Source organism: Zosterops lateralis, assembly GCF_965231275.1.
Source record: "Zosterops lateralis genome assembly, chromosome: 24".
Lineage (NCBI taxonomy): Eukaryota > Metazoa > Chordata > Aves > Passeriformes > Zosteropidae > Zosterops > Zosterops lateralis.
This window is the reverse complement of record NC_139784.1, coordinates 2,234,990-2,250,909: the sequence shown is the minus strand read 5'-3', so window position 1 is coordinate 2,250,909 and position 15,920 is coordinate 2,234,990. Positions and strand designations below refer to the sequence as shown.

General features: G+C 55.3%; 1 protein-coding gene across 1 annotated transcript; it reads left to right on the top strand.

Moving 5' to 3' along the window:
• Positions 1–5,325: 5,325 nt before the first annotated feature.
• Positions 5,326–6,214, top strand: LOC310918807 (feather beta keratin-like; the record flags this gene model as incomplete). Its single annotated transcript, XM_083877786.1, has 2 exons — positions 5,326–5,377; positions 5,902–6,214. The coding sequence occupies exons 1-2, from the start codon at positions 5,367–5,369 to the stop codon at positions 6,212–6,214; spliced, it is 324 nt and encodes a 107-aa protein (XP_083733912.1). The 5' UTR covers positions 5,326–5,366.
• Between the last annotated feature and the right edge of the window lie 9,706 nt (positions 6,215–15,920).

Below are 15,920 nucleotides of genomic sequence, written 5' to 3'. Positions count from 1 at the left end.
CCTCCAGTGACGCCTCCTGCTGTACCTGGGCTCTGGCCACAGTCGCTGCCACGGAGAAAAGAACAATCACTTTCCATCAGCAGCAAATGTCGTACACGTGGAGAGGGGAGAGGGCAGAGGAGGACAGAGCACAGGTAGCTGCGATATGTTCTGAGAAAAAAGCATGTAGAGACTATTTCTCCGAGGGTGATTTCTTGGAATTACAACTGTGGAATATTTTGGAAAAGGATCAGACTGCAGATGAGGAGACTGGAATGAGGAAAAGAGATTGGCTGAAATGAATGGATGGGCAGACGATTGAAGGAAAGAATGACTAAAAAAATGGAGTAGTAGAGCATAAAAGCTGGGAGAGAACGGATTCGTTGAGGAGAGGAGAGGAGAGGAGAGGAGAGGAGAGGAGAGGAGAGGAGAGGAGAGGAGAGGAGAGGAGAGGAGAGGGCAGTGGGTGAAAAAGAAGCAAGGACGAGCGGGAGTGCCAGAGGCAAATCCCAAGCCCAGTGCTTATCCCAGGCAGACCCAGACACAGCCCCTGCCTCCGCCACCTCCACCGCCACCCCCGCGCACCGAGCAGCACCGCGGCCAGCGCCGCCAGCCCCGCGCCCCGAGCCCGCCGCATCCCGCCGCTCCGCCGGCCGAGCATCGCTGTCCCCTCAGCCCCGGCTCTCTGCTGCGCCCGGGCCGCCTCCTCTCCGCCGCCGCCAGCTCCGCCCCGGGGCTCAGCCCTGCACTGGCGCTGCTCGGCCTCTCGCCGGCTCCTGGCAGGGAACGGAGGGGAGGCGAGCGCGGTGGGAGCGGGGCGGCGGCGGGGCCTCTGCACGTCGGAGGCGGCGGGGCCGGGCTGGATGGCAGGGCTCGGGCTGATATCGTGGAGCTCATGATTGACAGATCCCTGGATTTCCTTCATTCCCGGAATCTGCTCCCTCACATCCCCCCTTCGCTGTCAGGTGAGGACTCCTGAATTGTCCTTCAGGGCACTGAAAAGAAATCCACTCACACAGGGGACAGGAGCTGGGCATTAAGCCTCAGCCTTTCTCTGTGTCCACGAAATCAATCTGATGCAGCACAGGGGAGAGCAGCTGTGCACTGGCCTGGAGAGACCTGTCTGTGTGTGGGTGTGTCTGTGTGTGAGAGCTCTCCCAGCCATGCTGAGGCACTCCCAACATTTCAAATGGAATCAAGCTAAAAATCAAAACCTGGGTGAGACCATCCCTGTTGGGTGTGGCAATTGACAGGAGCAGAGTGTGATGTTCAGAGCAGATGGAAAAGGAGGGCGCAGGAAGCAGGGGCTGCATTTCAGTGCCTCTTCCCTGGACAAATCTCCTGCAGGCTGTTACATCATTGTTCAACTGCACTCGGGCTCCTTGTGGATCTGTGAAAATGCTGCTCTGTGATGCTCAGGGCAGAGCAGTGGAGAGTGTCTCCAGCGTGATCAGCCCATTTCACTTGTTGAGTAGCACAGCAGGACACACACACACACACACACACACACACACACACACACACACAGAGGCTCCGGATTGTTGAGGTGGATTAATGCACCAATTTGTGCTCCCACATGGATTCCTGTGGACCCTGCCTGAACACCAGAGCACACAGACCAGGAACACGGGCAAGGACACAATCAGCTGCAGCAGAGCTGGAGACTTGTGGGGCAGAACAAGGAGTCAGGCAAGCCCATGGCACAGTTTGTGTACTCAGAACAGAGGGTCAGATGTCCAACGAGGCCCCAGTACTTTCTCAAAGGCAGCTTTGACAGGGCAGGATGGAAAGCAGCAGCCCAATGCCGACATATGGGGAGGCAAAACCCAGTGAGCATCAGGGTGAGCTGAGGAGGGGAGAAGGGAGGGTGGACATGTCAGTGTGTGGGAATAGATACGTGTTGGGATGTTCTTTGTGTGTGCACATCTCTGGACAGGAATGGTCCCGCAGATGTGTGTGCGAACACTTGGGGGCAGGAGCAGGAACAGGAGTGAGTGTGTGTGTTTGCACATCTGGGGGGACGTGCCAGGAGGAGAAGTGTCAGTGCTTGGGTCTGCTTTGGAAATGTGTGTGCACACAGCTCCTGATAAATGCAGAGCTGTGGGTTGCTCTCTGGGTGTGTGCAAGTGCCAGAGGGTGTGTTTGTGGCACGGTGAACTCGTGTATGTGCAGTGGGAGTTCTGCAATTACTTCTCCTTCTCAGGATGCTGCTTTATTCCAGAAAGGCTTTAGGGAGGCTCAGGGACGGGATGGATCTGAGGAGAAGCAACAGCAGTTAAAATGAGGGCAAAGAGGCACTGAGTGTGTCAGCCTTTTCCCTGCCATTTCTCAGCAGGTCCCCTTCCTCACCGAGCAATGGGCCAACATCTCCTGAGCCTTCCTTTGGCTGCCGATGGGCTCAGCAATCCCTTCCCTGATTCCCCGACTGCCGCTGAAATGCTCCTCTCCAGCGGAACTGTTTTGTAGACGTTGCGGGGCAGCATCCTTGTGCTCGGAGGGGTCTCCCGCGGAAGGCCGGGCCGTGTGCCGGGCCCGTGGTGGCTCCCGGCCGGGGTCCCGCGGGTTCCGGGCTGGGCTCGGTCCCTGCCCCGCCCAGCGGCGTCAGCCGGGAGCGGAGCGGCCCCTGCGGGCCCCGCCCGCGGCGGTTCGTGCCCGGCCGCAGCCCCGGCTCCTCTGCCCGTGGGCCCAGCGAGCAGTAATACACGGCCGCGTCCCCGCGCCCCGGCCGCCTCAGCCACAGCGAGCTCCAACGCCGATCTGCCGACACCGTCAGACGCCCTTCAGGGGCTCGCACGGCCTTGGATCCTTTAGGAGTGACCGCCACGAGTTCGGGGCTTTGGCCCGGCAGCTGACGGTAGAAATGGATGAACTCGCCAGTCCGGATATTGGGGTGGGAGCACTTGATGGTGATACCGGTGCCCTCGGTGGTCTCCAGAAATGGGTCCTGCTGCACCTGGGCTTTGACACCAGCCGCTGCCAGGGAGACAAAAAAAAAAATAAACCTCAACTTCTACTTTCTACACAATCGCAAGACAAATCCCGCAGAAGTCGTAAGGAACACAAAGAGATGATGAGTGAAACTGTTCCCAAAGGACGTAAAGATATGCAGGAACAGAAGTGTCCATTATTGTTTCTGCAGAGGTGAATGCATGAATGACAGGACGCGTAGAAGAGTCACTGGAGAAGGAGAGGATGTGAGAGAAAGGACAAAAAGGGAAAAAGAAAAAGTGAGCAGGAGTGACTGCGTGAGTTATAAATAAGGAATGCTTGTGCAGGGTTGGCGTAGAGAAGAACTCGGAGATTTCTGCGGCAACATGGGATGCAGAAGAGGGAGGGATGAACGGGAGAACAGTTCTCGGCAAGAGGTCAGTGCAGAAGCCGGGCAGGACGGAGCCTCCAGGGACGTGCGGGATGAAGCCAGTCCCAGGCGCGGCCCCTTGGCCGCCACCCCCGCGCACCGAGCAGCACCGCGGCCAGCGCCGCCAGCCCCGCGCCCCGAGCCCGCCGCATCCCGCCGCTCCGCCGGCCGAGCATCGCTGTCCCCTCAGCCCCGGCTCTCTGCTGCGCCCGGGCCGCCTCCTCTCCGCCGCCGCCAGCTCCGCCTCGGGGCTCAGCCCTGCACCGGCGCTGCTCGGCCTCTCGCCGGCTCCTGGCAGGGAACGGAGGGGAGGCGAGCGCGGTGGGAGCGGGGCCGAGGCGGGGCCGGGGTCGATGGCGGGGAGCTCAAGGCTGACACGCCGTCTGCTCCCATCATCTGTTCTCTCAATTCCTCTTTGCTCTCTTGTGGCGACTCGTGCATTTTCCTTCAGGGCACGGCTTTGTAAGAATGGACAAGGGGCACGAGAGGCAGAGGGCCCCGCTGGGCTCAGCACTTCCTCTGGGGGCACAGCTCGCTTGGGGTTTTGCCAGGGACTCTGGCACCACACCTCCCGTGAGGCACTGCTTGGCATAAGTTCCTTCCCCAGAGGAAGCACAGACCTGGCACAGCATCTCTCACCTGCTCAGGACTCAAGGAGATGCCCTCTGCATTCATGGAGAGCAGGGGGAACACAGCTGGAAGGTCAGCCATGACAAGGCAGTGTGGGCAATTAGAACAGGACAGAAATGGATTTAGAAACATCTGTGCCTCCATCTGTGAAAAGGATAAAAATGCAGGAAGGCCATGAGAGGACTAGAAGGATTTCTTCTCCCCAAGATGAGCAGCTCGATTTGCTTCATCTGCCCTGGCATGTCTGCTTTGACAGTGCCCAAATACACTTGGTGGCCTTTTTCCCCACATTTCTGTTTTTGGACTGGGGAGCCTCAGTATGGACAAAATACTCCCAATGTGGGCTCAAATGGCCAGAGGGGTAGGGGCACCTCCCTGAACCTCTTCACATCACCTTGACTAGCACAGCTAAGGATGCAGTTGACCTTCCTTGCTCCAAGGGTGCTGCCATCTCATGTTCTGCTGTGCTGCTCCTAAAACACCAAATCCTGTTCTGTGGATCTGCTTTTAGGACAGACAGCTCCCAGCCTGAGGGGCCTGTGTGGGAAAACAGGGTCAAGGGGTCTCATTAAGCTCCAAGTACACACCTTGCCTGTCCTCCCATTTCCACTGAGCTGTGATGTGGGGACAAATGAATGGGCTTTGCCCTCAGTTCCACTCGTGCCTCAATCCAAATGCAGCTCCATGAAGGGGAATGTGGGCTGGCTGAGCTCTCCCAGCACAGCTTCCTGGCAATCACCTCGCTAAGGTCAGTCCAGGGAAGAGTGAAAATCCTTGATGGCTCTGTCTTAAAGCTCATCATGAGCCCAGTCTGACAGGCAGCCAGGCAGGGAGATGGGCTCAGGATCTTTGCACACACTGCACAGCCCTTGACAGGAGAGGATCTGCTGTGGACACGCCTGTGGCTAACAAGGATGTGCTCTGGAATCCAGACACTTCCTGGGCTCTCAGACTGAGATTCCAAGATGGCAGATAAAGGTCCTTGTCGACTAAGTTCAAAATAGTCACCAGCATTCTGTTTTTCCCTGTGCAAGTCTGTCTTTCCTCTCGCAGCACAGAGACATGAGGGTTTGGGATCCTTTCCTTCAGTCCCTGTTTGGGACAAAATCTCAGCCTCTGCTTCCCTCAGCATCTGGTCACTGGGCTGCACAGATACATTGGCATGAGGTTAGACAAGAGATGAGCTGTGTCCAAACCCTAATGCCACCAACAGTGCATTGAAAATAAATCCACTCACATGAATAAAGTGAGATGAGCATAAAGCCTCAGTCTTCCTCCCTGTCCATGAAACCAACCTGATGCAGCCCAGGGGAGAGCAGCTGTGCATTGGCCTGGAGAGACCTGTCCATGTGTGTGTGTGAGCACTCCCAGCCATGCTGAGGCACTCCCAACATTTCAGATGGATTTAAGGTAAGAATGGAAACCTGGGTGAGACCACCCCTGTTGGGTCTGGCAATTGACAGGAGCAGAGTGTGATGTTTAGAGCAGATGGAAAAGGAGGGCTCAGGAAACAGGGGCTGCATTTCAGTGCCTCTTCCCTGGACAAATCTGCAGGCTGCTACATCATTGCTCAACTGCACTCGGGCTCCTTCTGAGTCTGGGAACCAGGTGAGTCTGAAGCCCGTTCCCTTTCTCTTTCTCTTCCAAAATGTTTCACTTGACAAAGGTCTCAGTGGAGGTTGTTTTCTTGTCTGCTCAGTCCACGCTCATGGCAAAGATATTGGGGGGACATTGTATATTACAGAGAAGCTGAAATGTGGCTGCAGGGTGTCTTGCTTAAGAAATTAGAAGAGATACTCCATGGGCCAGGCTGCTTATTTGCAGGACAAAGGGAGAAAGTGGCTCTTTGCCAAGGCTCCAACTCCCAACTGAGGAGTGGCCTTGGCTCTCTCATTCACTCTTATGGTCAATTTGTTGTCTCCACTCTCTCCCAGGTTCACTTCTGACTTTGAGACATGTCCTGTTACAACCTGCCAGCCCTGCGGCCCCACCCCACTGGCCAACAGCTGCAATGAGCCCTGTGTCAGGCAGTGCCAGGACTCCACCGTGGCCATCCAGCCCTCGCCCGTGGTGGTGACCCTGCCCGGCCCCATCCTCAGCTCCTTCCCACAGAACACCGTGGTGGGGTCCTCCACCTCTGCTGCTGTTGGCAGCATCCTCAGCAGTGAGGGAGTGCCCATCAGCTCTGGGGGCTGTGACCTGTCTGGCGTGTCCAGGTGCTACTATGGCAGAAGGTCCCTCCCCTGAAGAAGATGCTGGAAAAGCCCCATGGAGACAGCTCAGGGAACTCAGAACATGGTGCCAGGCAAAGGATGGACATTTTTTTCAATGTTGATACCAGGACAACTGGAAGGCTTTGCCTTTCCCTTTTCTTTGGTTGCTTTGTCTCCCCTTGGCAGCAAGGTGCCACCAAGGGCAGCCTGGTGGGGACCATCTGTCTGGTCTCCCTGTCTGGGGCAGACAGGCAGGCACCATGCGGGAACTTCTCTACCACCAAGGAGGACAGACACTCAGATGGCCCCGGGCTGCCAGCACTGCTGTTGTCCACTTGCAGTGAGTTTCTTTCTGTCTTTGTGACTCGTTAGATCTCTCTGCTGCATTCAGGCCTGGTCTCTCTGCAATCATCCCCCCCTGCAGACACTCTCCAAGCTGGCCAAGTAAAAGGGAGCCTACCAATGGTGGGGCCTCAGAAGACCTGCTGTATACAAACAGAGGAGTGCTGGTGGGAGATGTGGTGGTTGGAGGCCCTCTTGGGCACAGCCACCAAGAAATGAGATTTTCCAATATTATGAAAGGAAAGGAAATCGACAAAACCTCCACTCTGGACTCCCAGAGGATGAATTTTGGCCTGTTTGGGACACTGATTTGGAAAGTCCCTTGGAAGCAGCCCTTTAAAAGAACGAGGCCCTGGAAAACTGAATATACTTAAAAAAGAATTCTTGAAGGCACAGGAGCAGCCTGGCCCTCTGTGCTGAAAGATGAGGAGGTGGAGAAGAAGACTTGCCTGGCTGAGAAGGGAGTATTCCCAGGAACACAGAAAATAAAAAGGGGGTGTATCACCTTTGGAAAAGGGGCAGGCAGCTCAGGAAGGATTGGAGGATGTCATTAGGTCATGCAGAAAGAAAGGCAGAGAGGAGAAAGCTCAGTTTGAACTTAATCTGGCCAGTTCTGTAAGGGGTAATAAAGAGTGTTTGTACAAATACATTAACAAGGGCCGAGGAAAATCACCATTCTTCATTGGAGACCATGAGGAATATATTCACCAAAGACAGGGAAACGGCTGATGTGCCTTACACCTTCCTTGCCTCAGTCTTCAAGTGCAGAATTGATTATCATCAGGACAACTGGCCTCCTGATCAGGGAGACAGAGAAGGCATGCAGAGTGGAACCCCTTTAGGGCAGAAGGAAGCGGTTCAAGATTTGCTAAGACACCGAGATGCTCACATGTCTTTGGGATTGGATGGGATTCATGCTAGGGAGATCAGGCAGCTGGAGCAAGAGGTCATTAAATCAGGTGGAGAGGAGGGGCTGAAGGCGGTCAGTGACACCAAGTTGGAGCTGCCGCTGTCGGTATCGGTGTCGATGTCAGGGCTGGCGTCAGTGCCATTGACGGCAACGGTGCCAGTGCAGGGGCTGGTTCTGGCGTCGGTATCGGTGTCGCTGCCGGTGCTGCCGTCGGTGTGGGTATCACTGTCGGGGCCAGTGTAAATGCCGGTTCCGGTGTCGGTTCCGGTGTCGGAGGCGCCCCCCCAGCCCGGGACGAGCGGGGCTCGGCGGCCCCGGCGGGCGGAGCGGCAGCGCCCCCTGCTGGCCGCGGCCGGCGCTGTGCCCCCGGCCCCGCCCGGCCCCGCCCGCGGCGGTTCGTGCCCGGCCGCAGCCCCGGCTCCTCTGCCCGTGGGCCCAGCGCGCAGTAATACACGGCCGCGTCCCCGCGCCACGGCCGCCTGAGAGTCAGCGAGCTCCAACGCCGATCTGCCGACACCGTCAGACGCCCTTCAGGGGCTCGCACGTCCTTGGACCCTGAAGCTGTGAGCGCCAGAAATTCGGGTCCTCGGCCCGGCAGCTGGCGGTAGAAATGGATGTATTCGCCGATCCGGATATTGGGGTGTGAGCACTTGATGCTGATACTGGTGCCCTCAGTGGTCTCCAGAAATGGCTCCGGCTGTACCTGGGCTCTGCCTGAAGCCACTGCCAGGGAGACAAAGAGAACCAACCTCAGCACCCACTTCCTACCCAGTCCTGCGTGCCAATTCCCAGAACGAAGCCCGCAGGAGCAGTCAGCAGCACAGAGAGAGGATGAGGAATGCAGTTCCCAGAGGATGTCAAGACGTGCAGGAATGGAAATGTCCTTTAATCGTTTGTGTAGAAACGAAGGCGTGAATGACAGAAGGAATGGAGGAGTCACTGCAGAATGAGGGGATGGGAGAGAAAGTACAAAAAGGGAAAAAGAAAACTAAGAAGGGGGTAAGACCGACTTGGCAAGTTATAAGGAAGTAAAGCTTGTGAAGGGTTGGACAAAGAATAGAATGGGCAGAATACTACGGGAATATGGGATGGAAAAGAGGGAGGGATGAACGGGAGAACAGTTCTCGGCAAGAGGTCAGTGCAGAAGCCGGGCAGGACGGAGCCTCCAGGGACGTGCGGGATGAGGCCAGTCCCAGGCGCGGCCCCTTGGCCGCCACCCCCGCGCACCGAGCAGCACCGCGGCCAGCGCCGCCAGCCCCGCGCCCCGAGCCCGCCGCATCCCGCCGCTCCGCCGGCCGAGCATCGCTGTCCCCTCAGCCCCGGCTCTCTGCTGCGCCCGGGCCGCCTCCTCTCCGCCGCCGCCAGCTCCGCCCCGCCCGCCCTCAGCCCCCGCCTCTCACAGCACCCGCACAACGAGCCACACAACAATTCTGGCATGGCCAGGGACAAGAGACAGCCGTGTCCCATCCCACACACCACCGACATCCCTTCGGAGACAGATCCACCCTGCACACACCTGGAGCGGGCAGGTGCTGTCCCCACTCAGCTGCACTCAGGCTCCTGCTGAGCCTGGGAAGAAGCTGCTGCTCTGTGCTGCTCAGGGCCAGAGCAGTGCTCAGTGTCCCTGCCATAGTCAGGAAATTCCCTCCCGATGAGGGACACACACGGACAGACACAGGTTGGTGCACACCAGTGTGGAGCCCTGCACAAATCTGTGCTTCTCCTGTGTCCGTGCAAACGGGGCTGCTGCAAGAGCTGCCAAGGCAGGAACACAGAACCAGCCCTGGGCTCTGCTGGGGACATGTGGGGCCAAAAGCAGCAGGGCTGGAGTGTGGAAGGACAAGGTCCCAGGCAAGCACAGAAAATTTTTTCTCTACTGAGAAACTGCACAATGCAGAATTGAGTCAAAATATTTCATAATACTTTCCCCAGGGAATTGCTAGGATTGATGCAGTCAAAACCATCAGACCATTGTACACACATGTGATGCAACTTCTGGTGAGCACAGGGCTGAGCCCAGCGTCCCTTCCCCAACCTCAGCCTGGCACAGACACATCCCCTCCCTGCCCTGGGTTGTTGCACAGCCCAGGAAGCTCCCTGCACCAGGGTGTCTTGCACAGCACACAGGTACAAGGCACTGTCAGGGAGCTCCACTTCCTGCACCTTCAGGACACTGGATTTCCCCGTGGTGTTCAGGTGCGTGGTGATACGGCCGCTGTGCTTGGGGCCAGTCCCTGCTTGATAGGAGAGCAGCTGTGGGGCTTGGCCTTTCCGCACCTGGTACCAGAATATTCCCAAAATATTGCTGATCTGGTATTTGCAGGTGGTGTGGAAGGTGTGTCCCTGTTTCACCGTGACTGGTCCATCTTCCTGGGTGACCGGGATCTGCGCCGTGGTGCCTGGAAGAAAGTGAAGGTGAGCAGCTCCACAGGAAAGGACCATGGGAAGTAAAATGAAGTGGGTGAAAAACCGTGGTGGAGAAATCTCCCTGCCTTGTAGCAGAGTCCTAAGAGATTTTTGGGGCACTTTGGAACACTTTGCATGGCATGAGCCAGAGAAGAATTTTGTGCTGTGTCCCTCTCGTGTTTCTTCTGCTTAAAGAACCAGGGAAAAGGCTGCCATGACTGAATTTTGTGTGCTGGAACCAGCACCACTCCAGCTGCCTGAGGAGCCCGTCTAGGAATAGTAGAATGGTTCATCCTGCTTCCCCATCCCTGTCACTTCTGAGGGCTCCTCCATCCCTGAATACACATAAACTGAGCTGGGATAGAGGGAGCCCTGGTTGTGTTGCAAGCCCTGAGAATCCTGGAAGCCATGACAGAGCTGTGTCAGCCTGGAGGCAGAATGGGACATTCTGTTAATATAATGAAATTTTTAAAAGTGAGGCACCAATGGCAGGTTTTACAAGATCTGGTAATTTACATAAAAGTAGGAAGAATTTGGGACTGCAGAGAGAGCTGAGATCTCTTGGGGTGACAGCAAGAGGATGAGAAGAGACAGGCAGAGGGAGATGCATTGAAAGAGAGAGAAAAGACAGAGAAGGGCTCTCTGAGGTTGGACTTCTCACCCTTCCCATTTCTTTGACAAACTCGAAGAGCTTCTTGAGCCTACACTTGCAAAATAAAAAAGAGTAGCAGATTCTTCTCAACCTTTTCAGTCTATTCACCTCTATTACTTCACATGATCCTGATAAAGCTGGTGAGGATTTCCTGAAAGAAGAAGAAGGAAGATACCTTGGGAAAGAGCCGGGACTTACCCAGGAGCTGTCCCAGGAAGACGGGCAGGATGAGATGGGCGAGGTGCATGCCGAGACCAAGCTGCGTGTTTGCTGAGTGAGGCAGAGGCAGCAAGCACGGCCCAGCGCCGAGAGAACAGAGCTGCCGGAAACGACTGTCGGGGGCAGCAGCGGGAGCAGCAGCAGCAGCGGGAGCAGGCAGAGAAATGACCTGTCCTCGCAGGGCCTGAAATGCTCCTTGTGGCTTTCTGCCTCCTCCAGCAGCAGCCCCCGTAACTCCCTCAGCCATGGGCATTGTGAGCATTCCGTGCCTCTGGGCCTCAGGCATGGCAAGGGGCTGTTCCCGCTCAGCTCGCAGTGGAGTCCTCCCCTCCCCAGCTGCAATGGCCAGCTCTGCTGCACACCCAGGGCCGGGCACTGGGGACCTCAGGGGCTTCTTCCCTGCTGAGGTTTCTCTTCTTCTCGAGGTGTCCTCAGCTCTGTGGGGTCATTACATTTCCTAGGGAAGCAGGAGACTCCTCTGTCTCTGTTGCTTCTCCCCTGCTCTTTTTTTGTCTCCCTGGGATGAACACCTCTCCCCCAGCTCCCTCACTCCCACTCCTTTTCCCAGGAAAATCCAGAGTGATCCCACCCTGGTGATTTTGGTTCTATCTTCAATGAGTTTGTCCCAATAAACATCTAGAATGACGTGATCAGTGATGCAGGTAATGATAATGGTAGTATAAGGGACAGGCTCATGTGAGTGTTTCACCTCGCCATGGATTAGGAGGAGATGTCTTGAGAAGTGGAGGGTCCTGGGGTTGTCACAGATTTTCCAGGTCAAACCTTACCCTCTTACAGGCTCCTTCAACAATTTTTCCTTCTTAGGCTTCAGAGCAGAGAAAGGACTGTAAAACATGTAGAGGGAGATGAGGATTCTTCCCACCATTTGTGCTGGGAAGAGAAACCTGCAACCATCCTTGCTGATCCCAGAGACACATCACTGGCAGTCTCTCCTTTCCTGGGGCTTCTATGCCTTGTGCTTTGTCACTGACACAGCCCAGCCTGAGCCAATTCACAGCCACAGCCGCTGTTTCCTAATGGCCCTTCAATTACAGGTCGGTGAGCTCTGAGCTCGCTCCGTCTTTCCCTTATCACATACTGTCAGATTGGTGTCATTGTGTGTTTGTTGATCACTTTCCCTTTTCACGCTCCTCACCTTGGAAATGAAAATGCCCCTGATGTGAGCCTTAGAGAACCAGGCACTGTCGCCTTTCCCATGCCCTGAGTGTGGCCTCTGCTGAACTTGCTCGAGTGAGTTCCTGAAGATGCTGAAAGGCTCCTGTCCCCAAAAGGAAATGGGGTCTCTAGAGCAAGTGATTGGAGGGAAACCTCATGTGAAGCTCAGCCTTTCAAGTGTCTCCCTTCATCACTTGTGGCATTGCTGAATCCTGGCATCTGCTTTTCAGGGTGCCTGAGACATTCCCAACGTGAAGGGGAAGGGACCAATCAGTTTCAGGGGGAAGGTGGGTGGGACAGAGCCCTCTGATGATTCAAAATGCTCCTGTACTGAAACAGATTTATTCTTTTCCCTTTGGTATGTTCTACAGTTTCAGGAAGATGCTGAATGCACATCACAGGGTGTTTGTGGACACCTGAGGATGAGGAGAAAATGTAGAGAAGTGAACTCCAACCTCGGGTGGGATTCAAAGTACCCCTGCCCTACACAACCATCTGAAAATTCTGCTTCTTATGCATTTTGCAGTATAGAAGAGGTTCTATAGGCACACAGATGGAGTTTTCTTTGTTACCTCAGGAAGCCTCGCTGCAAATCCCTCTCATGTCGTGACCTACTGAGGTGACAGCACTCCATGAATTGGCCCCTGTGTGCCTGTCCGTGCAGCGCTTTGGCAGCTCCCAGCGCAGGTGCTCCCAAGGAGCAGCTCTTTGCTTGGCAGAGCCGGCTGAGAGCAGCAGCAGCAGCAGCAGCAGGCGCGGGCGGAGGGCGGGAGGCGATGGCAGAGGCGCAGGGCGCAGCAGTTGGGTGTCCGGCAGAGGCGGGCTCGGGAGCGAGGCGGTGTCGGGCGGTGCGCGGCGAGTGTGTAAGCGCAGGGGGCGGGCTGGCAGGCGTGTGTGCGGCGGCCGTGCGGGGCTGTGCGGTGTCGGTGCGGGCGGGCTCGGGGCAGAGGAAGGAGCTGCGGAGCCGCGCGGGGCCCGGCGGGCGGAGAGGCAGCGCCCCCTGCTGGCCGCGGCCGGCGCTGTGCCCCCGGCCCCGCCCGGCCCCGCCCGCGGCGGTTCGTGCCCGGCCGCAGCCCCGGCTCCTCTGCCCGTGGGCCCAGCGCGCAGTAATACACGGCCGCGTCCCCGCGCCACGGCCGCTCCAGACACAGCGAGCTCGAGCGACGGTCTGCCGACACCGACAGCTGTCCTGCAATGGCCGGCACATCCTTGAGTCCTTTGAGAGCGCTCACGAGGAATTGGGGTCCTTGGCCCGGGAGCTGACGGTACCAAGAGATAAACTCGGTGTTCTGGATTTTGGGATGTGAGCAGCTGATGTTGATGCTGCTGCCCTCGGTGGTCTCCAGTGATGACTCCTGATGCACCTGGGCTCTGATCGAAGACACTGGCAGGGAGAAATGAAAGGACACATCTCAATTGCTACATTCTCCCCTGTAGCTCCCAGAACGAAATCCCACAGAAGGAGTCAGGGACATACAGAGATGATGAGGAGAATAGTTTGCAGAGGATGCCTATATGTGCCAGAACGGAAATGTGCACTAATAATAAGAAGAATAACTATATAAACCTGCTAGAAGACACAAAGGAAAGGAAGGTATAGGAATGGTTAAACAAAGAAGAGAGGGATGAGTTTTCTGAGGGAATAGGAAATGTTGCAGAGGAAACGATGGACTCGAGGATGGTTATGGGGCAGAAGTCCGTAAAGAAGCTAAAGGGGACAGTAACTTCCAGGGACCTGCGGGGTCGCCCCAGCCGCACCCCGCGCACCGAGCAGCACCGCGGCCAGCGCCGCCAGCCCCGCGCCCCGACACGGCTGCATCCCGCCGCTCCACCGGCCGAGCATCGCTGTCCCCTCAGCCCCGGCCCTGTTCTCTGACTGTTCCCTCCCCTCCCCTCCCCTCCCCTCCCCTCCCCTCCCCTCCCCTCCCCTCCCCTCCCCTCCCCTCCCGCTATCCCTCGGGGCTGAGCCCTGTGCCGGCACCACTCGGGCTCTCGCCCGGGCTCAGAGCATTCAGGGGCTCTGCACGGGCACAGCTTGGTTTTCTGGCAAATGGACTCTTCCCCTCCACCAGGAGATGGAGCAGCTTCCCTGCAGAGACTTGAAACAGCAGCCAGCGTTTTTCTGCAGATGGGTTTGCCAGGGTTTTTCAGTGAGGAGGTTGATAGCCCCGTGTTCCAGCAGCTGTCCGTAGCCTAGTCTCATGTTGCAGAGAACTTCCAGAGTCTAATCTGTATTCCCTATTCCTTTGCACAGGTGGTTCAAGGATTTTCTGGGAACAACTTGGGCAACAGAGACCAGTTCACTGCCTGTTCTTTGATGCTCAATGTCACCTCCAAACTTGTGGAGAGTGTCCTCCTTGCCACTATACCTGACATTCATGGTAACATGCAACACTAGTGGTTCTACTGCTGATCCCTGAGAGACCCCAGAGTTGTCTGTCAGCTGAGGTTTGAAGCAATGGGGTGAAGCAATGTTTGAAACAATTTTTGGGCGTGATAGGCCAGACAATTTTCCACTCACCCTATCACTCTCTTACTGATCCCTGGAGGCAGAAGAGGCCACTGCAGCTATGACCCACCCACCCACCCCCCCCCCCCCCACAGTGCTGCATAAAGGTGTGAAAAACAAGGTTCACTTTATTGGTAAATTTTAAGAAATAGGTTTAATAAAAAATAAGACAGCCAAGTCCAAGGCATTCAGCCAAGTCCACACCCTGCTATATCAGAGACATTCTTTAAATTCCCTTTCTATTGCATCAGTCTGTTGTATATTCATATTCTTCCATAAACTAGTTTCCATATTCCAGGAACTGTTTTGCATGGTCCCTTCTTGGGTCCACCTTTTTAGAGCATGTGTGTTTCTTGGCTGTGTCTTCATTATCACCTCCAGCCTGGGCCTTGGTCCACCCTTTCTTCAGATGGGAGATGCTGATAGTTGGTATATCAATAGCAGAGTCTTCTTTACAAGTTCACTGGATGTTATCTCGACCAAACAGACAGTTTAAGCAGACTATATCAACTACTACCATTATGCTTAATTTTCTTTACTAATAGCAGAAATAAAAAACTTATATCCTCACCACAACATTATTAATCATACAGTACACATCTTGCGAAAAGCCAATTTTATAATATGTATTTATAACAAAGGGGAGCAGTCACCTCTCTTGAGCTCCTGGCAAGAGCTGCTCTGATGGAGCTGAGGATACGGTTGAATTTTTTTTGACACAAGGGAATTTGCACTTTCCCTTGTTCAACTGCATGAGTTTCCCATCAGCCCATTTCTCCTGCTTGCTGAGGTGCCTCTGGATTGCAGGCCTGACTCTGATCTATAAGCCTCTCCTCCCATTTTGGCGTTGTCTGCAAATCTGCTGAGGGTCCACTCTGTCCTATCACCCACATCATCAATGAGGTTGATAAACAGGACTCATCAAGTCCTGACCCTTTGGATGCACCACCAGTCACTGGTCTCTGACTTTATTTTGTGCTGCTGATCAATGGTCCCTGTGCCTGGCTAGTCAGTTTTCATTCTACCTCACTGTCTGCTCATCCAAATCAACAGCTTCTCTGTGAAGCTCCTACAGGAATCCACACAAAAGTGTCAAAGGCCTTGCTGATGTCCAGGTAGAGAAGATCCACCATTCTTTCTTCCTCTCCTGAGCCTGTCACATCACCACAGCATGTCATCAAGAAGATCAAGCCTAAGTTCCTCTTAGTGAAGCCACACTGACCCACTCCCTGCGACTTTCTCATCACTGACATGCCTTGATTAGGAGAGCTTTCCAGGATTAGCTGCTCCATCTTCTTCATTAGCCACCTTCTAAGGGGCTAATGAGAAGGCTGTAGCTCCCTGGGTTCTCCTTTTCCCCTATTTGAAGACAGAAGTGGCATTTTCTTTGCTCCAGTACCCAGTCACCATGCTCAGATGAAGGTAAGCAAGAGTGATCTGGCAATGACAGGGGCCAGTTCCTTTACCACTTCTGTGTACATTCCAACAGGGCCTAAATATGTGCAGTTTGCTAAGGATTCACTGAC